Source organism: Vanessa tameamea, chromosome 27, assembly GCF_037043105.1.
Source record: "Vanessa tameamea isolate UH-Manoa-2023 chromosome 27, ilVanTame1 primary haplotype, whole genome shotgun sequence".
Classification (NCBI taxonomy): Eukaryota; Metazoa; Arthropoda; class Insecta; order Lepidoptera; family Nymphalidae; genus Vanessa; species Vanessa tameamea.
In genome coordinates this window covers 3,162,084-3,185,594 of record NC_087335.1, presented here as the reverse complement: position 1 = coordinate 3,185,594, position 23,511 = coordinate 3,162,084, and the positions used below count along the sequence as shown (strand labels likewise).

The 23,511-nt window shown below is 32.6% G+C and overlaps 4 protein-coding genes across 5 annotated transcripts; 3 read left to right on the top strand and 1 right to left on the bottom strand.

The window, feature by feature from the left end:
* The first annotated feature begins 247 nt into the window (after nucleotides 1-247).
* Nucleotides 248-8,969, top strand: LOC113391996 (uncharacterized). Of its 2 annotated transcripts, XM_064219344.1 has the most exons (8): nucleotides 248-409; nucleotides 487-693; nucleotides 1,316-1,495; nucleotides 3,281-3,896; nucleotides 3,933-4,718; nucleotides 7,051-7,194; nucleotides 7,530-7,619; nucleotides 8,908-8,969. In XM_064219344.1, exons 1-8 carry the CDS (start codon nucleotides 377-379, stop codon nucleotides 8,931-8,933), a joined length of 2,082 nt encoding a protein of 693 aa, XP_064075414.1. In that variant the 5' UTR covers nucleotides 248-376; the 3' UTR covers nucleotides 8,934-8,969. The 2 variants fall into 2 exon arrangements, with proteins under 2 accessions (XP_064075414.1, XP_026483960.2); XM_026628175.2 differs by having other exon boundaries at nucleotides 3,281-4,718.
* A 107-nt stretch (nucleotides 8,970-9,076) lies between these two features.
* On the top strand, nucleotides 9,077-11,163 carry LOC135194194 (uncharacterized). Its single transcript, XM_064219312.1, has 4 exons — nucleotides 9,077-9,247; nucleotides 9,412-9,501; nucleotides 9,893-10,118; nucleotides 10,276-11,163. Exons 1-4 carry the CDS (start codon nucleotides 9,125-9,127, stop codon nucleotides 10,881-10,883), a joined length of 1,047 nt encoding a protein of 348 aa, XP_064075382.1. The 5' UTR covers nucleotides 9,077-9,124; the 3' UTR covers nucleotides 10,884-11,163.
* On the bottom strand, nucleotides 11,157-15,489 carry LOC113392005 (uncharacterized). The gene is made up of 6 exons (XM_026628198.2): nucleotides 15,193-15,489; nucleotides 13,788-14,141; nucleotides 13,616-13,705; nucleotides 12,557-13,019; nucleotides 11,641-11,936; nucleotides 11,157-11,300 (listed from the first exon to the last, which is right to left on the bottom strand). The coding sequence occupies exons 1-6, from the start codon at nucleotides 15,226-15,228 to the stop codon at nucleotides 11,259-11,261; spliced, it is 1,281 nt and encodes a 426-aa protein (XP_026483983.2). The 5' UTR covers nucleotides 15,229-15,489; the 3' UTR covers nucleotides 11,157-11,258.
* A 1,008-nt stretch (nucleotides 15,490-16,497) lies between these two features.
* Nucleotides 16,498-21,281, top strand: LOC113392007 (uncharacterized). Its single transcript, XM_026628201.2, has 10 exons — nucleotides 16,498-16,633; nucleotides 16,733-16,942; nucleotides 17,486-17,569; nucleotides 18,166-18,288; nucleotides 18,684-18,891; nucleotides 19,255-19,310; nucleotides 20,191-20,310; nucleotides 20,426-20,488; nucleotides 20,708-20,870; nucleotides 21,105-21,281. The coding sequence occupies exons 1-10, from the start codon at nucleotides 16,598-16,600 to the stop codon at nucleotides 21,260-21,262; spliced, it is 1,221 nt and encodes a 406-aa protein (XP_026483986.2). The 5' UTR covers nucleotides 16,498-16,597; the 3' UTR covers nucleotides 21,263-21,281.
* Nucleotides 21,282-23,511: the final 2,230 nt, after the last annotated feature.

Here is a 23,511-nt window from a genome sequence, read left to right as displayed (position 1 = left end):
AAAATAATCATCTGTATATGAATTTTTTATCCTACTATCTTGATTCTTGAGCCATAGATATTTTTATTCCTTATGTTTACATAGCATGAAATTAAAATAATATACTTGGCATGAAATTAAAATAAACTAATAAACATCGAGTATAATATTTTTCTTTTAAAAAACTTTAATATGCTCTGGTTTTGGTACGCTTCATCTGTCAATTTATTGAAAAATCAATCTGTCATTCTTAAACTTTACAGTTTACGTTAATTTATTATTGTCTTTGGTCATTCTCCGATTGTTTTATTCTAACTTGTCTAATGTTTGTAAAATATAATATTCTACGTATTTAGTTTTGATTCCATTGATAGGAATTAAGACTACACGAATCACGATGCTTTTGACCATACATAATTTACCTTCTCATGTAAACACATAATATTATGTCTATTGCAATTAATGATCAATCTTTCACTCCTGTTCTAAACGAGATACAATTTTCAGGTAGGTTATTCCGACATAAAGAGTTTAATAAAAGAAAAATGCGGCGTAAGAGAACTTATCTTGGATAATCTCGTCAATGAAGGCAAAACCAAGCGTGTTACTGTCGGATTAGCTGACGAAGGCGACGCTGTTTTACTACTTAGAAAATTAAATGGTTTACATTTAAATGGTCTTCAGCTTTATGTTGAAGACCTTCGTCAAAAGAAGGTAAATTTACTTTATTTACATAATTTTAATCTGTCAAACAAAATTATAGTAAGTTGAATTCAGGCTGGTCATAAGCAACTATGTTGACTTCAAAATAAATAATTATTAAATGTTGATCAAAATAAAGAGTTATAGTGCTCAATAGTTATTAAATGTTGTTCAAATTATAGTGCCCAAAATCAAATTTAGAGGGTTGGCCTCTTTTTGTAACAATGAGCCCAAGTGCCAATTATCATAGTTTAAATTAGGGTAAGGATTGTTTTTAGAAGCCTCAGATTATAAAACTTTTAATTTTGTTCTAGCTCTTGTTACTTCACTTGAATGTTCTGTACAACCATTTGCCTTTTCATTTATAAACTGAGTTAGGAGTTAACAGTTTAACCTATAATAATAGTTTCGGTAGTGTTTAGTTAAGCACTGATTTCTTTCTCACTGATTTACCATTTCAAAAAAAAAATAAAGCAAAAGTACTACTTATAAGATAATATATTATAAAATCAACTTTTAAACAACATTTATATATAAAATTGTTTAAAAAAAGGTTACCATGGTGTGGATTTTATAATTGTTCAATTAATAGTTAAGTAACCATCAATTAATATTATTGTTGTATTTATCTTAGCTATTGGAGCAACCATATCGACCAGTGCATGCTTCACAAGAAAATCCACTGAAGCAAGGATTGCAACAGAAAACACAATTTGAAGAACCAAGGGAAATATCATCGTTGCCAAACCAACCGCCACCAATGCCCATACAACCAACCTATAGCAATATGCCGTTTTATATGTCACCGGTTCAGGTAAACTGTCATTGTGTTATAAATTAAATTTCAGGATAATGGCTATTTTCGTAGATCGGAATAAAATCAATGGTTTTCGTTTAGATTGTTAAATTAACTTGGTGGTAGAGCTTTGTGCATGCCCGTCTGGGTAGGTACCACCCACTCATCAGATATTCTACCGCCAAACAGCAATACTCAGTATTGTTGTGTTCCGGTTTGAAGGGTGAGTGAGCCAGTGTAACTACAGGCACAAGGGACATAACATCTTAGTTCCCAAGGTTGGTGGCGCATTGGTGATGTAAGGAATGGTTAATATTTCTTACAGCGCCATTGTCTATGGGCGGTGGTGACCACTTAACATCAGGTGGCCCATTTACTCGTCCGCCTACCAATAACATAAAAAAAAAAAAACATTTTAGTTATTTTATAAGTATCACACTTGGATTTGAAACTGAATATCTCTATGTTCAAGTGCTAAGAAGCAAAATAATATTTTCTGAATTTATTCATAAGTTGGTGGACTTTTAACATGATGCACATGCCAACTGGTGTGGGTGGTCTCTATCATTGGATAATACCTTTGATAGAAAATATGATTCTTTGATCGGTAAGGAAAACCACTATACTGTCTAAAGACGACCCTGCCGTACAGATAAAACCGCTGTTCTTGTTTTAAGACATCACATATTTTTAATTGATTGTGTTATATTGACACATGTTATTCAAAGCCATTTCTGGATAAACATGTATCCAATTTGCTTCCTGCTTGCTGCTGCAGAGTTTGTATTACAATGTACTACTGCAATTCACCTTGCTATATTATATATGTTATGGGTATATAAAACATTGTTTTGTGTGATGTGAAAAAGACCAATAATATATATTATTAACACAAATTATATGTATATCTGTAATTCATAAAAAGTTCCATCAAGGAATTGGAATTACAGAAGTAGAGGCACTTTATACTACAAAGTTAAAAATCTGTGTACTGAAGCTGGTACAGCTGTGGTACAAGATGTAACTTATGATGAAGTGGAAATGATCTTTCTTCAGGATAAAATAAAGCAAAGTAAAAGCATCTAGAACATGTAATCATATGTAACAATGGCATTCTTCGCAGTGGGAATGCCATTGTGGACTTCTCTTTGGTACTTTACCAAAGTATAGTCACTTTTTTACCATGTGACTTACAGATGATTTTGTTGGTGCTTATTTACGCTTTGCCAGGTGACTTAAGAGTGTTCTTAATTTTATTTTTAAAAAAACATAATGGTTTCTTAAAATATTAAAGATGTTGAAAGCGTCATTTGTGATTGGTACTAATAAATGGCTTCTTCACTGACTGTCGATCTCTGTGCATTAGTGGACACGACACCAAATTCCCTGTATCTAAGAACAATATTTTGTTTTAAACAGGTGTAAGAGGTGAGTTGGCTATTGTTTTTACAGGCATGAAAGACGTGAAATCTTAAAGTGACTACATTTATCTATGACAATGATCGTTTTTGTCTATGAAAAAGCTGGCTGCGTTTTAATGTATATTTAATTCGGTACTGTAACATTCAAGGGTGCTGTAACATTTATGAGCCCAATAGAACGAAGAATATTTTGTTTTTTGATTTTATACATTGTTTTATTTGATTTGTTTTCTGTACATTGCATTAAACTTAAAGATAAATATTTCTTATATGGTAAATGAGAGGATAGTACTATAACATAGTACTGTGATTCTATTTACCCTTATTAGTTCACTCTTAATTACCTTTGATAAATGTAGCCTGTTACAATATTTGTCCACAGACTACCCATGTAAATTACGACAAGCAGGGACCACCATCAACGAATCCACTGCAACAGGTTCCGTTTTATCAACAAAATATTACAAATTATCCATATCAACAACCCGATACTCAAAATGAATGGAGTAAACAAGTAATAACGTCATATCCTGACAAGTCACGTCTCTCTGCTAATAATGCATTGAATGTGACTGACGCTCAATTTCATCGAAATCAAGATCAAAAAGGGGTTATGGGAGACGATGCCTATAACCTCGGTGTACCCCGAGAAGTTATTAGGCGTACTGATAAAAGTACATTCGGAACATCTAAAGATAATATGGACTTTCGTGGTCAAGATCATGACAAATTGGATGAGAACAATTTTCACTCTATGAGATTTAAGGAGCAAGAAGACAAATACAGACCACAGGTATCTCCTTCGAGGACTTATGATAGATACCAAAATAGATCTATACGTAAGCAAGACGCAAGGCGCCTGAATGACTTTGGCAATTCAAAATATTCATCTCGTTTCGATAGACCAATACCACGCGATCGATCACCTCCACGTAATCGATCACCTCCACGGAATCGATCACCTCCACGGAATCGATCACCTCCACGGAATCGATCACCTCCAAGGAATCGATCACATCCACGTAGTCGATCACCTCTACGTAATCGATCGCCTCCTCGTGATCGATTTCGTAGACGTGAAAATCGTGAACAACCAATTAAACATCCGCAAAATCCTCATATTTATTATGATCATCAGCAGCATGACAGCTATGATAATTATGGAGACACCCAAAATTTCGATCAACAACATCATAATTTCGACGAATTTGGTCAAAATAATGGACAAGGTATGAAAAGGCAAAGAAATCTTGGCACAAAAAGACCAAACCCTAACCGCTTTGAGACGTACAGCAACGACCCAAATAATTCTACTTTTAGCAAATCGAATATTAATATCTTTGGTCAAAAGGGAACCAATGCAGGTTTTGCTATGAAAGGCAAAAAACGTGATGCGAGCTTTCACGGTCCACCTGCAAAACTTCCGAGATTTAATAAAGGCCGAAAAAATTTCGACGCCCCTCCTGCCTCATTTGCTGACACGAACTCGATTACTCCTGCAGAGGACCCTTCACTAACGATTAAAGGAAAGCTAATGAAATATGGCAATTGGCGTAGAAACGCTGCCAAGTTTCTGGCCTGTGAAATTGTTGCGAATGCCAAAGTTGGTAAAATTAAAAATTTTAACATTTTGCTACGTAATTTAAAAAAATGTATAGCGTCGAGAATTGATGTTATTGTTGGGGATGAAGTTGTGAACTCGTTGAAAGATATGGTAGATCGATATCGCATGAAATTCAACCACGACGATGATGTCGGATTTTACAAGGCTGTTTTGGAGAAAATGAAACGTGATCAGGACCAGTCTGCTGGGCAACCAGGTAACGATTTGAATTCAAATATTAATGATCAAAAATGGGATACTTTCGTCCCTAAGGGTTAAAGTTGAAACTTCATACTTTATCAGATAACTTTTGTCTGACGAGTATCGAAGATTTCGTACATAAGAAACGAAATTTTAAAGGATTAATATGGATGAAAATATATCTCTCAAGGTTTAAAACTAAATGAAGTAAAAGTTGATTCAACTTGCTTCCTTTCATTTATTGTTTGTTGTGTTTTAAACAAATGCCTTGTAGTGTTTTAAAAAAAGTTAATAATTTTACTTTGGCGACCCCATGGTAAAGTATTAAAGCAGTATTTAGCATTAAAGGGGTGATGGGTCTTTGCTTTGTTTAACTTTGACGACAACGTGGAGAACGGTGAAGACGGGGGCTGTTCGTTTGTGGGGAATGTTACGTCAGCAATATTTAGTTTTGTCATTTTTATGCAAAATGTAGTAGATTCAGATATAAAAACATAGCAATCTTGTATATGCTTGAAATCGAAAATCGTCTTTAGGGATTCCTAGAAATAATTGACTATTGTTGATTATCGCGTTGGGCACTAAATTCCTTTATATTTTAGCACATTTACATACATATAATAACTACGATAGAAAGCTTCACATGAATGACAACTTTAAGCGATTTTGTTAAAAATGTAATAATGCTTATACGTAAGTACAGGAAGGCGGAGGGTTAGTGTAAGAGTGTCGCTTACTTTATGCAAACATAATTGAATTGGCAACTAGACTAAGTTTTACTTTTACGTCTAAAAACAATAAACATAGTAAATGCTCGACTTACAATCAGGACATCTCTGTCAGAGATACAGTGTTATAGAGCTTACGATGACTGTTTCATTATTAGATTAGAGTCTTATAAGATGCCCGTTTTTTTTTAAACTTATATGGGTATGGCAATATTTTATGTTCTCCGGCATTTGCCTTTATGGTTGAGTTTATTGTGATCTTCGTACTACTAAAGAGTAACATAGTTTATGAAATCTCACAATTCATAACCTCAGTTCCTTAAGTTTAAAAAATACCTTATGTTAAGGTGCAATACAAAATTAGTAAACTTGTACTAAGTTTAGTTATATTTCTAATTTTTATTTAAAGTACGATACAGGGGTGAAAATGATACGAGGCCGTCGATTGCGTGTGACGTAACACACTACTCTAAACGTCACTATCAGACCCATAGAGTTTATGTAATAAAATATCTTACAAGTATTTACGTTGTCGAAGGAAATGAACAAATTTTCTTCTGCGCAATTGTTTTTTTTTTGGGTTTAATTTTGTTTATTAACGAGATAGTGATATACAGTTGTGTACAATATAATTAAAATGCTTTAGCAATGCATAAATTGATTACCAAAAGAAACGTAGATTTAAAACAAAATGACCAAACTTCTCAAATAAACGTTTTATTGGACTTTAATGACTCTCTGAACTGCCACAACGGTTCACACCGCGAAACTTCCAGGGACATACCCAGGGACTACTACGACGAATATTAGAACGCATTAACGGGGATACCGTTCAATGAGTACGGGACATTTTGTCTGTTTCAGCCCATTTTGCCTGTTTTCAATTCTTTCGCCAGGAAGAATTAATGTCATTTTTGTGAATATATATAACATCAAAATAGTCTGTACGATGGCTAGCACAAAGAGCAGTAAGATAATTTTCATTATTTCGAACGAGGATACGTCGGGTATCAGCTAATTATTCGCGTTACTCGACTGCATAGCCAATCACTTCTGTGAATATTGCGGTTTCATCCCAGGATCCCAGAAAGCGTTGGAACTGACGATCTCCGTGGTCGAGTAGTGTGTACACCGGTTTTTATGGGTACGCCCCTCCGAGGTCCCGGGTTCGATTCTCGGCCGAGTCGATATAGAAAAAGTTCATTAGTTTTCTATGTTGTCTTGGGTCTGGGTATATTGGTAACGTCGTTACTTCTGATATTCCATAACACAAGTGCTTTAGCTACTTACATTGGGATCAGAGTAATGTATGTGATGTTGTCCAATATTTATTTAAAAAAATACTGCTACTGAGGAAATTAAGAAATATATATGAATGACTGATTGTGTTGAGTTTTGGTATATGATGAGGGATGTGATGCGCCTCACTTACGTATCCATTATTCGAAAGAAAGAAAGTTCTTCTTAGGTCATGGTCATTAATTTATCGTTATCGTTCGTTTTTCCATCGTAAATACGCCTTCGGTTCGGACATGACACGGGAGTATTCAATGCTCAAAAAAAAAATTGGATGGCATTTTTGACTAAACTACTTGATAATAAAAAAATAATCCTTTTCAGACACAATGACTCAATTCATACCAAGTACTTCGACAAAAAAGTATTTACGTCCAGCCGTCAGACGAAAAGCTAATAATAAAAATGCAAGAATTAGAGTTAGACCTCGTACAAAAACAAGCGCTTTAGCTGATGAACCAATTCAAGGTAAACCATTAGCTTAACCAAGCTATCTTTAGTCAGAAGTAATTTTAAACGGGAATGACTTCTGAATGTAACTTATGTTTAATATTATATATAATTAATTAGTTGAAACATTACAAACCTAAATTGTAAATGTAACTCAGTCACGCCCTCTATACGGACGTATTTGTTTTTATACATTATTGTTTGGACTTGTTACTTATAAAAAACACAAAATATCGTGAAAAGCAATTAAGTTTTAGTGATTTATATAACAGACTTACAAAATTTAAGAAATTATAATCATATCGATTAAATAAGTTTATTAATATATTAATTTCATGTATTCACATTACAAGATTTCTATGAAACAGAAGACGGATTAGATGATCCATCAAATGATCCCATTGAAGAAACATCTGGGAAATTACCGAAGTACCCAAATGCAAGTGAGTATAAGAAGTTTAATAGCGCTTAGTCAACTAGTCCTCCAATTTTCAGAATTTTGCCAACTGATTAACATAGAGCAATCAAGTTCACTATATCTAACTTTTCCGTACCCACAATTTACCGGCCATGCCTCACTAAAGATATTTAAGTAATTCTGTAGTTCTATTTGAAAGCTGTAATGGCTTTTACAAGTCATTTTTTTAACAAATTACTAAGTTTCATATATTTCCATTGCTTCCGTTTGGAAATAGTTTGTCTATGAATTTCTTACGTGTAGTAATCTACACTCAGCTCGAACACAACATAGATCCCATACATTTAGATGAATAAATAATAATTATTTTTAAGGGAGTATTCTATTAATTCTGTACATTAATTAAATATACACAACTGTGGCCTTGAATCGACATGAAAAAAATTGTTGAGATGTAATCTCTTATGTAGCGAAAGATTCTGCGAGTAGCGCATGACCGGCTTTGATCGTTTGGTTTGACCGGTGGAGATTTTTGGGGGAGACCATTGTCCAAAAGTGTACGTTTTCCGTCTGAATTGATGATAATCATCTAGAGATTTGTCTAAATAATCGTTTTGCGTGTTGGCGAAGATATTATTGGAACTTTGTAACATTCAATCTCGAATATTTTTTCTGCTATTGGAATATAGTATTGATATGCCTACATCATACATCTCACATTGGACAAAAGCTTATCAAACAAGTAGAGAAATAAAAGTGATAACAAAGAAATTTTGCAGACTATTTATTGCACGATTGCATTAACTTACAGAGTACAGAATCTCTGTAATATTGGTCTCCTTGTCCACTGCTGTCTGATGATAATTCTCCCATATTTATCTAACTATGAATATATGCGGGACCCGGTAGACTTTGTCCTGCCCAAACATAATTTTATTTGGTTTTTTTGGTGTTGTGCTATTTTCATGCCCAAATGACTCCTTAAAATATTAATTGTCTATCAGTGAAAATCATGTCTAAATCGGTTCAGTCGTAAGATACAGGCTGAGACCGATCGCTAAACAGTATTACTTAGTATCGGTGTGTTTCACTTTGTGGGGTGAGTGTAACAGTGTAATTAAATGCACAAGGGACATACCATCTTAATATCAAAGATTGTTGCGCATTTTAACAACAATTGTTAATACTTTAACAGCGCCTATGTCTATGTGGGGTAACCATTTTCCATTAGCCCATTTATCACTCCGCCTATCGATTATATATTTGAAAATGTTGTTTTCAAGCGTACTAATTTGCTTTTATAATTATTTCAGATAAACAGGAATATAAAGGTAAGTGAGCTCATCGTGTTATTTAAGGTCCGACATTGGTGCAAATTGTAACGCATGAGCTCCATACGGTCACTATTCGTAGTCGTGTTTTTTTTTGTATATTTTTTTCGTCTATACAAAACAAGTCTTTTTATGATACTTATCAAGCTCGAATAAATCATTTGATATTTATAATTTTTCGTTAAACTTTATAATATTAATGTTCAAATTTCCAGACCAAAAGAAAATACAAAAATTAGAATTTGAAACAGGAGATCTATATGATATGAACAAACTTCTGCAGAGCGCTCTGGACTATGAAATGGCTGAACTGTGTAACGTGGTAAGATATGCTGCTATATATCATCTAAATATAATGAAAAACAGAAAGACTTTTATATATAGAGAGGACATGGACGAGTTTCTCTCTAAGTCATAAACTACATGAGGTTTGCGATATAGAAAATATTTCGTAATATATTTGTGTTGGTTATGTTTTTATTTCAGTTTGTGAGTGCTTGCGATGAATCAAAAGGTAAAAATGAAGAGACAATGCATGAAAAACTTACTAAGAGGGTTGTTAAGGATTTCAAAAAGGTATATTAATTTATTATCTAGAGACTTGGTTATTACGAACTCATGTACCAGTTCATTCTATCGCCTCTCCAACAATATCTTTGCTGCTGAGTTTTTGGCCATTCTGAAGAGTGAAAGACAACTGCACATTACACGTTATAGTGCACTGGGACTGCTCGTTTAGTCTAGCAGATAGCTTACAAGGTCACAGATCCCGAAGACTTTTTTGAATTCCCGAGTTTAGAAATTGGTCACGTTTACATGATGTCATGATTAAAATGACGAATGTTTTTTTATGAGAGTTATTGCTACAACACTAATAAATTATAATTATTAGTTAAACAATTACGTCATTGATAAGATTCAGCCATTAAACATTTTTTTTATATTTATAGAATGTAAATTATTTCAGGTTGTAAAGGTCCATGCAACAAGGCGCGTGTTGAATATAACAAGTAATCTGATATTGCGTTTATTCGTTACACCGAAATCAACTAAACGTGCCGTCTTGGAAGATTTCCTCAAAAGTCATGGAGCCGTCACCTTGAAGAAATCGGAAAAAAATAAAATGTACTTGGCCACTTGCGGCAGTTATGAAAGCTATGATAAGTTAGTGGCGTTAGGGTCGACTAAGATAGGTAAGTTACATAAAATCATACGTCGTAGTCTGGTAATATCCAGCTCGAAGGACCATCATTATCGGGATTAAAATCCACATATTGACCTATTGAAAATTAAAGAACTATTTATATATTTTTTCTATGACAGTAAATTAAACATGTAATTATTTAATAGGTAATGCTGTCCTGACTCTTAAGCCTCTGCATCTTGTTGGACCTCCTATTAAGAAGAATATCAGATCTCAACAGTTTGCCGTCTCAAATGTTATTGGTAATAATGAATCAAAATCATCAATACCAGAAGTTACTGCCAGTGATGACGATCTGGCTGATAGTTGTAATGAATCCATCATAAATAAAGATAAACATAACGTAAGTCTAGGTGATCAAGATGTAGTAATAGTTGAGGCTAAAAACGACGTTGTAGTTATTGAGGACAATGATCGTAATCACAAAAGTAATGACAAATCCGCTGTCCACGCTGAGATTGCAGATCTTAAACCGAATTCTAATAGTGATAATGATCCAAATAATAAAGATGTAATTATTGACGATGAAACTAAACATAAGACTATACATTCTGAAAGTGCAGACGTTGAATCGAAAACTAACGATAACGCTCCGAATAATGAGACTCCTTTAGATAACGAATGTCAATCAACATGTAATGTTGAAGGTAATGAAAAGCAAGATATAATTGTAACTCCATCGGATGAAAATAAACTCGCTGAAGATATTTTGGAATCTGTCGATGTAGCAGAAGATGACTTGGAAGACTTTTAACATTTCCAAATTTGAAAAATGACCGTCTTATAAACGTTGCTTAGCGGCTGTTCAGTTAAGCACTGATCTCTCTATCCGTCATTTGGTCTAACTAATCATCCGCTATACAAGTTTAATAAGTAATGCCGTAAATCTTTACGGCCTTATTTGAATATTTGTTTAAAGGATTCACAAAGCATTATCTGATATTGTTTTAAATTATACAGCTTGTAACTTTTTATTTTAAAATGTAAGTTATAGTTAAGGGGAGTAAAATAAAATAAAATGTTATGATTAATCTTTGTATTATACCAAAAAATGTGACCTTGCCTTGACAAAATATTACTAAAGTTTGTTGCTCACTTTTGTGTTGTGTGTTTGTTTTAAATGATTTTTTTATTTTACAACTTCTGACAATAACTCTTCCGTCACTTCCTCCTGTAATTACAAATTATACAATTATTAATATAGTATAAATTTTAATAAAAGTGGGGTAATGTCGTTTCAGTAAAACTTTCGCTTTATAATAATTAAGAATTTATTAATCAGTTAGAAAACTAGAGTTTATTCCAAAACAATTAACAATACTAAACTGAAATAAGCTTTATGACATATGGATATCTTTAAAGAAAATAGCTATTTGTGTCCCATAGTTGGTTGTGTTAATATGATTGTGGGGTGGTGATGATGTCAGGTGTTGAATATAAAACACTCATAAAGAATGATTGTTTTCCTTTGTTACCAAAATTTAATGCTTTAATTTCAATTGGTTAATTACCTTCGAATTATCGTCCTCCCATTCATCAAAATCATTTTTCATATCAACGAAATCATCAATGTTTGTCAAATTTTTTAATTGAATTTCATTAATCGAAGCATTTACTTCACTTTCATTTTTTATGAGCTCTTTTATATCTGACTTATCTTTTATTTCTATCGCTTCACATTTATCTGACTTATCCTTTGTATCTGTCACTACTATGGCTTCTGACTCTTTATTTATAACGGCTTCTTCAATTACTTCTATATCTTTATATGATTCTTCTGTCACATTATCTGGTTTATCAGAATTGTCTGTTCAAAAAGAAAGGGTCAATTTAAAGTTCACGTTAAATTACAAATTTTTGTTTTACAGTCTGTAAATATTCCACAGTTCTAGAGGAGAAGATTTTAAGTCTTATTTCATCACACTTCTCGAATGCAGGTTGGGTGGATTCACATGTGGCAGAATTTAGTTGAAATTAGGCAAAAGCTGGGTTTACCACGATGTTTTCATTCGCCGCCGAGCGAGATGAATTATAAAGACAGTGTAAACATGTGAGTTAAACTGAGAGAACTAGATATTAAATAAAAGTAATAGGGACACTATTGTATAATAATACGGATATAAAGACTATATCAAATATAATATAATAAATTATCTTTTTATTATTTTTTACTACTTTTATATTTTTACACTTCAACTTACAGCTAGCTGGTTCAAATCTATGCTAGTGGCATTGTGTTTTATGCACTTGTGATTATAATTCTCAACTCATTAGTAAAAGCATTGATTGGTGATTGATTTTCGAAGTACTTTACATAGAATTATTCTATTGGCAATTAGTTTTGCATTTTACTCCATTCATAAGTATTAAAACTTTATGACACATTATATACATACTTTATTATGTTAGATATTAATCTGACTTTACCTGCATTATTACTTTCAGTCATATTTTGACTACTTCCATCATCATTTTCTACATATTCAGTTTTTTTTTTAGGCCAACAACTTTGACTGATTGTATTAGACAATTCATCGAGTAAATCCGTATCTGTGTTGTAAGGATACCATATCCTATACATGTGTACAATGTCTGAAGCTGGCATAAAAGTCTTGCCTCCCAGAACAATAACTATTCGCTTCCTAATAGCTGAATAAATTAGCGACATCAGCATGTCGTGGTTCTCCTCATTGACATATTTACTAAGCACCCCTTTCATCTCGGACAAGATTATCTTACAAGGTGTATTAAAATTTGGTAACTTGTTAGTATTCTTTTTCTTTTTTTTCGGAGTTGAATGCACCATAAGTTGAGTGATCTCGGCTGGATTGTTATGACAACAGGCTATTTCATAATTCGCCAATTGTTTAAAATCGTTTGGTCCAATATTCTGCAAAAACGAAATGAAGAAACCCACAAAGTATGTTTTAAATAAAATAAAAATATTTAGAAATCAATTAATATTTTTTGTATTTTTTTATATTATTGAAATAAACCATAAATTCTTAAAAATTTGATAACCAAACATATGATAAACCTTTTATCTCGGGATTTTTTTATTATTTTAACAGGAAGTAATGCCAGTAAATGGATTAAGCTTCTGTGTGGGTGGTGTTACTTTTTATCCACAGATATTGCCAAGTCTAAACTATTTCTTACATTAATATCTTATGGCATGGGTGCGGCACGGACACAATATAGATGATATTCTATATAAATGACCTTGCTTAAAGCCAAAAAGGTAAAAACCAGGAAACATAAGAAGAATTACTTTATTGTTAAAATACTATTCCCTCCTCCAGTTCTCAAGAAAATGTACCTTTGTTTTGAAAACAAAATAGTATGTTGTTTTTGCTGGATTTGTGACAAACTACACTTTTTCTATACTTAGAAGAAATAACCCTTATAAATATAACAAAAGGACTATTTTGTTAGTGACTAAATAGTCATTGATACCTTTTATTATTAAAATTTTATATATCTTACCTGCAAAATTTCTAATTTCTTTTTTTCAAGAAGCAGTTTATTTTCCTCTTCCATCAATAACCTCTGCTTTTTAAGTAAATCGATTCTGAGCTATTATGATAAAAACAACATAATTTTAGTAATAGGATTGAATAAAAAATATTCTTTAAGAGCTAAGCATTCAATATATTACATCAATCCTTTCAAGTTCTTCCTTAATTCCAATCGGACTTTTCGAATGATCAGGACTATGGGAATACCTTCCGTTGGTTGATAATGCTTTGTGATTGTCACCGGGTGCTCTGTCTCTTGGATGTGCCAAGGTTTTAATATCTTGACTAAAACATTCAAGAACATACTCCTTCCCACCATATGGATATGCCAAGCCATTTAAGTATCTACGAGTTTTACGTGCATCTTCTGATCTCATATTCAATGTAATGGACTTTATAGACCCATCAATAAGACTAGTATTTGTTAATCTTGCTTTAATACCATCCTCAAATAATGTCTTCTCTAAAAATGATATGAATTTTGGGACTTTCACCTGTAAAGCAATATTAATTATTTTATTGAGTTACTTGATTTTAAAATGTCAATATATTTTATAGCATTGTTGAAATTTTTTTGAATTATCATAATTAATTCTTTTAAAATATATAAGTATATTTAACAGCACAACTTGTTACACCTACTCTAGCTGAGCATTGGAATGTCTACATTACACCATGGCATCGGTAATCTGCATCTACTATTTAATGATTAGGAGATTGATTTCTCATATATTTTTTGATAACTTGCACTGTAAGATTAAAATACTATTGTATGCAAACAAAAATTGTTTCGTCATTTTTATTAATTGACCACACATCTACAAAAACCAAAATGAGTTTTAATGAAGACCAATAAATATATAATGTGAGCTTTGGAAGTAAAGTGCTTATAAATTTTTCAGTGCAATAGTATTATAAATAGATATAATAATCATAGTTAAAATTGTGAGGTAGTCTTATATTTTATAAAATTCATAATAACTAACATTGTAACTCAACAATAGTGAATCTTTCCTTTGATTAATAATTATATTTATTTATTTTAAGTCATTTATTAAAATGATTTACGTATCAATGAATGGGTCACCCTTGATATAATAATGTGTTTGATATGAATACTGTAAGCATACCAAATAAAAATAAATTGTGTTATTTTCTTTTTTATAATTTCCTGCTTTCAAATTTAAGTTTTTTAATAAACCAAGTAAATAATTACAGTTTTGTTAACTATACATTACAACTAAAGCAGAAGTAAAATGTTATTGAGAAGAAATTAAAAAAAATGTATCGTACACATTTAATAAAATTGAAAGAATGATAGAAATTTTATATATAATATTATAATTATAATTTTAAAGAACAACGTGAAATGCCTGACAAATGTAAAACAGCACACCTTTCAGTATATAAAATGATTTATAACTGTAATTCGAATTATCAAAACTATGTAGCACTTATCTTTTATATGTTTTTCACAGGTCAACCTGAAGAGTTTTGCGCTGCCGTTGAAAGCTTTGTACGAAATACGCTATTTAGTCTACTTACATTTTTAGGCAGTCCAGCAATGACTATATTGACCATTGTATATTAAATATTAATTCCTATTAGTAATACGTGTACAGGCACGCGTAAAACAATTTTGCCTTTTGTAGTTGAGATAGTTGATTTAAGAACAATCTAAATGGTCATATCCTAGTTATAACTAATAAATGTAGTTATATCGTAAATTGTACTAATTTTATTATTTACTAATAAATATTGAAATGTCCTACAATATCTGTATTATCAATGTTGTTAGAAAATACGAATTAGAATTAAAACTTTGAGTCTACTCATGTCATAAAGTTAATAGTTATAATACTCTATATAGAATATAGGTTATTAAATAGTTAGTTCATATGTCAAAAATTATGCCATAGTTATGTAAAGCCTCCGGTACACGTCGAGGTAAACATCTAAAGGACCGATAAGCGTGTTTTAATTATTAGCGTCAAGCTCTGGTCGACCACCCAAATAATGTCGTTTTTTGGGCTCACTTAAAAGGATTTTCGCTCTCTACCAACAATGGCAAACCTGGCTTTAGGTACCTTATACTCAGTTCGTAATTATATTTCTACAGAAATAGCTATTTTAGGCATGAGCATATAAGCTGTAGCGCCTCTATTCTTATTGTTCTTGTCTATTTCTTAAGAATAGTTATGAATTTAATACACAAAAACATTAGAATAACCCTATTGAAACAATAAATATTAATAAGAAAGTTATAATTAAGAAATGATTAGAGGAAACAAACCAAGATAAGCGGTTTATTGTAACGTTTTTACTTTATGCTATCCTAAAGTAAAAATGTTTCAAAGAATAAAAAAATATATATTTCTCGATACTAAACCATTGACTTACTTACCACTTATCAAGCTTTAAACGTTTAACTTAAGTAAAAAGTTGATTAAAATAGTGAATTTAATACAGCCCCTATTTACTGCATACAGTTTGTGATTTTATTAACTTATCCTCATGGAAATAATATATACTACGTATTTATGCTGCTAGCATTCTTGCCACCATTCCCCGCGGTCAAGATTTATACAGTAACTATTTTTAATTCATATTTGTATATATATTTAAGCACTTAATGTTATCAATTATTATGTTAATAAATAAAATAAAAAACGTATAATATGTATATATACCTTATACGTAGTGTAATATATTACTTCCATGCTTATCCCCTATGTGTGACAGTTCCACATCTACTTTTCATAACCAATAACCATAGAGTAATTCGCTGTATTCTGTGATACATAATATAAACAAGCACAAGTTGTCACATTTGTCAAATTAGAGATTGTTATTACTTTTATCAGAAAATATTACTGCAGTATTTTGTATCTATTTGACTACAAACATTTAAATAAAGTTTAGCCTAATTTTGAATCGCATATTTTTTAAAATGTCTGTTATAGCAGTTGGTGGAGTTCCAATGAAAGTAAATTATTTATTTTATGGTTATCGTCAAATACGGTGAACTGTAAATATTAAGGTTTTAATTCATAATTGAATAAATATAATATAATGTTGTTTGCAGTATAGTTTAGTAAGGGTGATAAAACTAGTGGCACCGGCCATAAAAGGTCACTTTGAAGGGTTAAATTTCGCTCCGGGCATAAAAAATACAAAGATTTGCTACTTACGTCTATCTGAAAAGCTGGACCCTCTTCAAGTCGTCGAGAATATAAATTCAAAACCCCTTGGAACCACAAAAATAAAAGCATTTATTCCAGACCATGTTCCAGATGTGAGTAGACGATTTGTTTTTTTTTTTTAATAATTTCGAAACATTATTGGATGTCTCAACAATATATTCGATCGTCTTGAACCAAAATATCGATACATATTCGACATTAGATATTTTACAATACTGTGTCTGATTTAAAATATTTATATTTTTTGATTGTTTTTAATTAAAATAGGCCATTAAAGGTGGTGCTGGCGAATGATGAAATAATTAAACTCTATCCATTGTCATAATCTGTCCTATGTCTTAGCATATAGCTATATTAACTTATAATTAGTATAAAGTACAACTATAGTTTATCAATGTGTACATTTGGTCTATTTAAAACTGGACAGAGTTATGCAAAATTGATCCAGTCCTCAAAAACTATATTTGAGCTATTCCATAAATGGTATTTACACAAAATATTATCTTGTTATTTTGAGACATTCATTTTATTATTAATTTTACAAAAACTCAAATTTTCGCAAAAGTGTGTGTGTGTGAGCTGTATTCATTCCTATTTTGGTAACAATTCTACTTATTATTGTGTAATTATTTCAGTTGCCGCTTGCCTCTAAATTGAAACAAATTCCACCAAAATTGAGAAAGTCTTTAAGAATTCCACAAGAATTTACGCCACAGCAGGTATATTATTAATTTTTTTGCACAAAAATCTTACTTGTAATTCAATCACAATTAATTTTATTTGAACATGGAAGCAAAATTGTTATTATGAATCGTAATGAACGTTAGATAAGATAGCGCTATTTAAATATAGAATTTTTAATTTGATATTTTTCAGCAAATATGTACTAGAATTAGAAAAAATAACTTTTACTGGATTCCTAAAATGGACATACGAAAAGATAAATAAACCTTAGATTTCATGTGCTTTGCTAATATCTTAGCTATGCAGTACTAAGAATTTATGATTAATATATCTTTATTTATAATACAACACTATTACACTTAACTACTTATTTCCACTTTAATGTTACTTCTAAAATTCCGATAACAGTTTCGTCGACATTCAAAACTCAATTTTTTGCAAATCCATAGTGAATATCATATATTAATCAAGCTCTCAACCTATGATATTTCATCAATTTGCTGAGAAATGTTGTTTATTTGGCTTTTATCCTCTTATGGTTAGAATAGAGTATACATAGCATCGTCGTAAAGTTACTATTAGCATAATAATACATTACAATAGTCTTGTGTTCATATGTATATTTTTCCAGTTAATATCCATAACTCATAGTCTGATCATGCAAGAGATGCAATCAAAATATACAGGATTATACGAGCTCAGCAATAAAACTGGGACGAAAGGAAACCATGAATTGCTTAATATGATCGGCCAGGTAATGTGAGCTTATATTGCTACTAGTTAAATATAGCAGACATTTTATCTTTTTACTATATATATAATATATTTACTATGTATACAAATCCTTACTATTCCTTTATATTTAGGTTAGTTAATGATTAGCATGTAAAAGTAAACTTTAATCATGCTTTTCAAAAATTAAAATAAATAAGGCAATTATACTTTTACAAGGATGACTAAAATTGTCGTTTTACAGGATCGTATTAAATGTTAAACTGTCACTCAGAATGTAATTTCAACCGAGAAGAACCAGCAACAAACTCAGGGCTATGTATATTATAGCTCTGATTCTATATTTCTAAGGTGAAATGTATATATTAGTTCAAAAGCTAAAACTTATTAGTAAACAACTCTTTTGTTTTATTTTAGGTGGTGTTTGATCGTCTCAATGAAATAATGAAATCAGGTCCTCCAATCGAAACATGTTTCCAATTGAGCAAGTCGTATCGCAAGAAACACCCCCACTTTGGTGATTTCCAGTTCATCCTGTCCACTCTGCATCAGCTGCAAGATGCTGAGGGGAAGCCCCGGGAACAGATACAAGAGAGTGAACTGACTATTCAAGTTGCGCCTTACAGTTGGTGCCATCTTTTTCACTCATAAGAAATATTGTTGCTATCTTTTTTGAATTGATCGTTCTTCGTTCAGTAACATAAACACAGTACACACGCTTCGTTCAGCAACAGTTCCATCGAACAGTAACACAAATTAGTGCTATATTTTTATATATCTATATTATTAAAGTGAGATAAAATTATATAATTACAGCTGTAAGGGAATTGACATCTTAAATCCCATAGTTGTCAGTACCTTGATGGTGTAAGGAATACTAAATATCTCTTCCAGTGCCAATGTCTTTGGATGGAGGTGACCGGTTATCATCTGGTAGCATATTTACTGCTACGTCCTATAGCTACAAATAAATAAATATTTTTTTCAGAGCTAGACAACATACAAGCGGCCTGCAATAAATATACTGATAAAATAACCAGCAAGGTGTGTAGACCATTGTACATTTTCTCTTCCTTTATATTTAATAATAATAATATAAATTTCCATCAGATACCTTAAAGAATAATCTTTTAAGTGGTCACCACCGCCCATTGACAATGGCGCTGTAAGAAATATTAACCATTCCTTACATCACCTATGCGCCACCAACCTTGGGAACTAAGATGTTATGTCCCTTGTGCCTGTGATTACTTTGGTTCACTCACCCTTCTAACCGGAACACAACAATATAGAGTACTATTGTTTGGCGGTAGAATATCTGATGAGTGGGTGGTACCTACCCAGACGGACTTGCACAAAGCCTTACCACCAAGTAATAATTTCACCAATCAAATATATTTTTTTTAATTTGTACTACTACCCACCTTTTTCACTGAGCATTCAATATAAAAAGAGAGGGAAGGATCAATATAATTCAAGTTTTAATTAATTAATTAATAATACTTACTCAGATTAATATGTTGGTTACCTTAGGTATTTAATGTAGGTAAAACTTTATTTCATATTATGGAACTATTTCAGATCAATTGTAAACTCACACTGTGTCATATTATTTATGATTATATTTTCACTATGAGTTTGCCAGAGAAATGTTAAAGAAAATATTGGTGCCTTATTTTTTACGTAATCTTGAGAATTATTATTTGCATTGGTGTGCAAAAATAAGAGATTTGCGTTTAAATGCAAGTTAATGATTAAGGTGGAGTGGGGGGGGGGGGGGGGGGTGAGTGTTATTGTTTTACACCTTCAAAAGAACAATTCATGATTGCTATGATTTGAAATGAACACAATTTAATTTAATTTTAGTTGTAGTTTGTAATTATTAGTTTGTTTTAATTGTGAATTTATATTTTTTTTTTACAAGATATTGCATCATGTGAATAATCTGAAAACAGAAGTGAATCCGGACAATGATTCCATGGAGGAAGCGGCCAGGGTCAAGGTCAGGGAGCAACTTAAGAAACTGACACCTTATCTACCAAATGTAAGTATATTAATAATATCATGACATCTGGTGTTATCGATTAGATGTTTTTTTAAGGATATTTTATTTTTTGTATACAATTATGTAATATAATGTTTTTATATTCCCCTTTTAGATAATCAAACACACTGTCAATAAATACTTCATTCCGCATCAGAGAAGCTGCCAGTTAGTCAGGGTGAGCGTTTGAATTAATTTTTAATTTAAAAAATATATTTCAGGACTTAAAAATAAAGCAATTTAATATGCGTCTACAATGGAGATAAATATACTTTTGATTGTGTGCGATCGTTGCCTTGATGAAAATTTAAAGTAGCTCAACAAACAATTCCACAACTGTAGTGTTTCCTCTCATATAGGACGGAGATCGACTTGACTAAATAGTAACCCTCGTCAGGTGTACGGCGAGCCGTACCTGCCGAAGAAGGACGTGATGGCGCCGTGGGCGCGCCGCTACCGCGCCCTCCCCACGCGCGACCAGCGCATGTACAACCTGCTCGCCCTGCGCGTGCCGCGGGACGCGCTGCTCGCCCTGCTCGCCGCCGACGGCACGCTCGTCGGTACGCACTGCTCACTGCTCACTGCTCACTGCTCACTGCTCACTGCTCACTCACATTCAACCTCTTGCCACGCTCTGTTACGAAGTCACAAACAGAATCGTGTATGAGACGTATATCCATTAAATATCCATACATATCCATACATATCCATATTATCAGATTCACAATGTTACAAATAAAATAAAATAAGTAATTAACTACGCACTCACTTAATGCTATAATGTTTTATTTCAGGTGGTTCCAAGTTGGTGATAAGACCTGCCGATCTACCTCGGTATAAAATGCGAGTCGACTCGTTCAGCAATCAAGCGAGCGCGACGGAGGACTCGAAAGCGACGGAGTTCGAGGAACTCGACGGCGACTTCATCGGAGAGTGGAACGAGCAGTGGTAGCGTTTGTGACAATTGTAAAGTTATCAATAAACGATATATACATACATAAAGTTATTATTTATTATACATTTTACACGCAACACAAAATATATTTACAAAATATTGTAGTAAACGTCATATGGTATACTGAATATTACGTAATATTATGAACTTACTGGATATTGAGTAAATACATTTTGGAGTACGATGATAAAGTTTTCACCAGAATTTTTAATGTTTAATATTACTCTTTTAGAAGCTTTTATTTATCATCGCCTGTCCCGATGTTTTTCATCAAAGCTTGCAAATTAAATTTGATCCGCTTCCCGGTTACCAGTTGAGCTGAAATTTTGCATATACAGATATATATATACATAAATCGCGTGGCAATGCAATATTACGATAACATGGTCGGCAACCAGATATTGGAGATGGAAGGTGGCCATAGGAACTTTGCAATGAAACGACACAACCTCATCGAGTTTGGGCTCGTTTGAATCGTCTTTACGAGTAGTCTGTCTTTCAATGGTAACCAGGGTCTGATGATGGATCTGCAAGGTGGTCTTAGGAACTCTGTAATGAAACGAAGCAAACCCCGTCGAGTCTCGGCTCGTTTGATTTGTCTTGACAAGTCCTTTGATACTAGATAGGGTCTGATGATGGAGTTGGAAGATGATCGCAGGAACTCAGTAATTAAACGACATAACTCCATCGAGTATGGGCTCCGTTGATTTGTCTTGACGAGTACTGCTATGAGGGTGTATAAACATGTCGTATTGCTAACGTTGCGCCTCAGGGTACCAGGGCGAACCCTGTTGTACTTACCGGGCACGGATGCTTCGGTAAGTACCTGCACGGAATAGCGCGGCGGGAGGTGTCACCCTCTTGCCACGAGTATGGTGCGCCAGTGGACACGGCGTACCAAACCCTGAGTGGCCTCAGAGGCATTCCCTGGCGGCAACTATGGACGGAGACCTCTCGCTGCCGAGTATTGTCAACGAAATACTGGCGTGGCGTGCTGGTCAGAGATGCACTCCTTTGAAAACGTCATGTCGCAGAAGGAAGCCGCGGAGTAGGAGCGGGAAGAGGATGCCGCTGCAGACCCGCTCCGCCGAAAATTAAAATTCAAAAGTGCTTTTAAAAGCCTACTTGATAAAAATATTTTGATTTAGATTTTTGATTATGTGCATCTAAAGTAAAAAATATATATATTTTATGAGCCTGACGACAACCTGTCATAGACAATCGGCAGTTTTGTAGTTCAGTCTATTTTTGTTAAACAATACCCATACTTATTTCGAAGTTACATGTTCAGAAGTTCAGAATGTAAGTTACAGTTCGAAGTCCATGAATACAAATGAAATTATAAAACATAAAGTCCCCCCTTTTACGAAAAGGTTTGGAGTTAATTTCAACACGTTAATTCCTCCAACCCGCAATTTTGGAGAAATTAGCGAGAATGAGGTGAATTGACAAATGTTTTAAAATAGTTATAATTTTTCCGTAGTCGTTGTCGTAGCGATAACGACTTATCGACTAGAAAAATAAATATATTGGAAGGAGATGTGGTCTTTCACGAAAAATAAATTAAGTAACCGCCATAACCATTTTTTCAAAATCTCTAATGTCATCCCTAAATTATGTGTACATACTACGTATAATAAATAATCAAGTAAGGTTATGGATAGATAAATTGTCTATAAATGGGATTTATAAATATTCAACAAAGATTAATTGTGGCGAGAGGGTTAAAAAAAAAAATTAACAGGTCTAGGAAATATATTTATTCAAACCTCATATTGGATTAAAAAAATACAAAATAGAAGTAAAAAGATATCATATAAAACACTTTCAATAAAATTCATTTAGACACAATTTAGTCATCTAACATATAGTTGATAATATTTAATATTTATGAATTTTGTATCCACGATTTACCTCCAACCTTAGACTGTTTCGTTATTTTAATTGAAAAATTATCAGAAGCTGGCTATGATTACACTCTCGTGCTTATGTTGCGAAATGTCAAATTGACAGTTCTGCGCCTTAACTATAATATGTATGTTTAATCTATTCCAACCATAATAGGAAAAAAAGCCAAATAAACAACATTTGACAGCAAATTGACGCGATATCATTGGTCGAGATCTTAATTATGCTTTATATATTCACTATGGGGTTGCGAAAAAATGGCGTTTTGAACGCCGACGAAACTGTTATAGGAATTTTGGAAGTAAAATTAAAGTAGAAATAAGTATTTAAGTGCAATG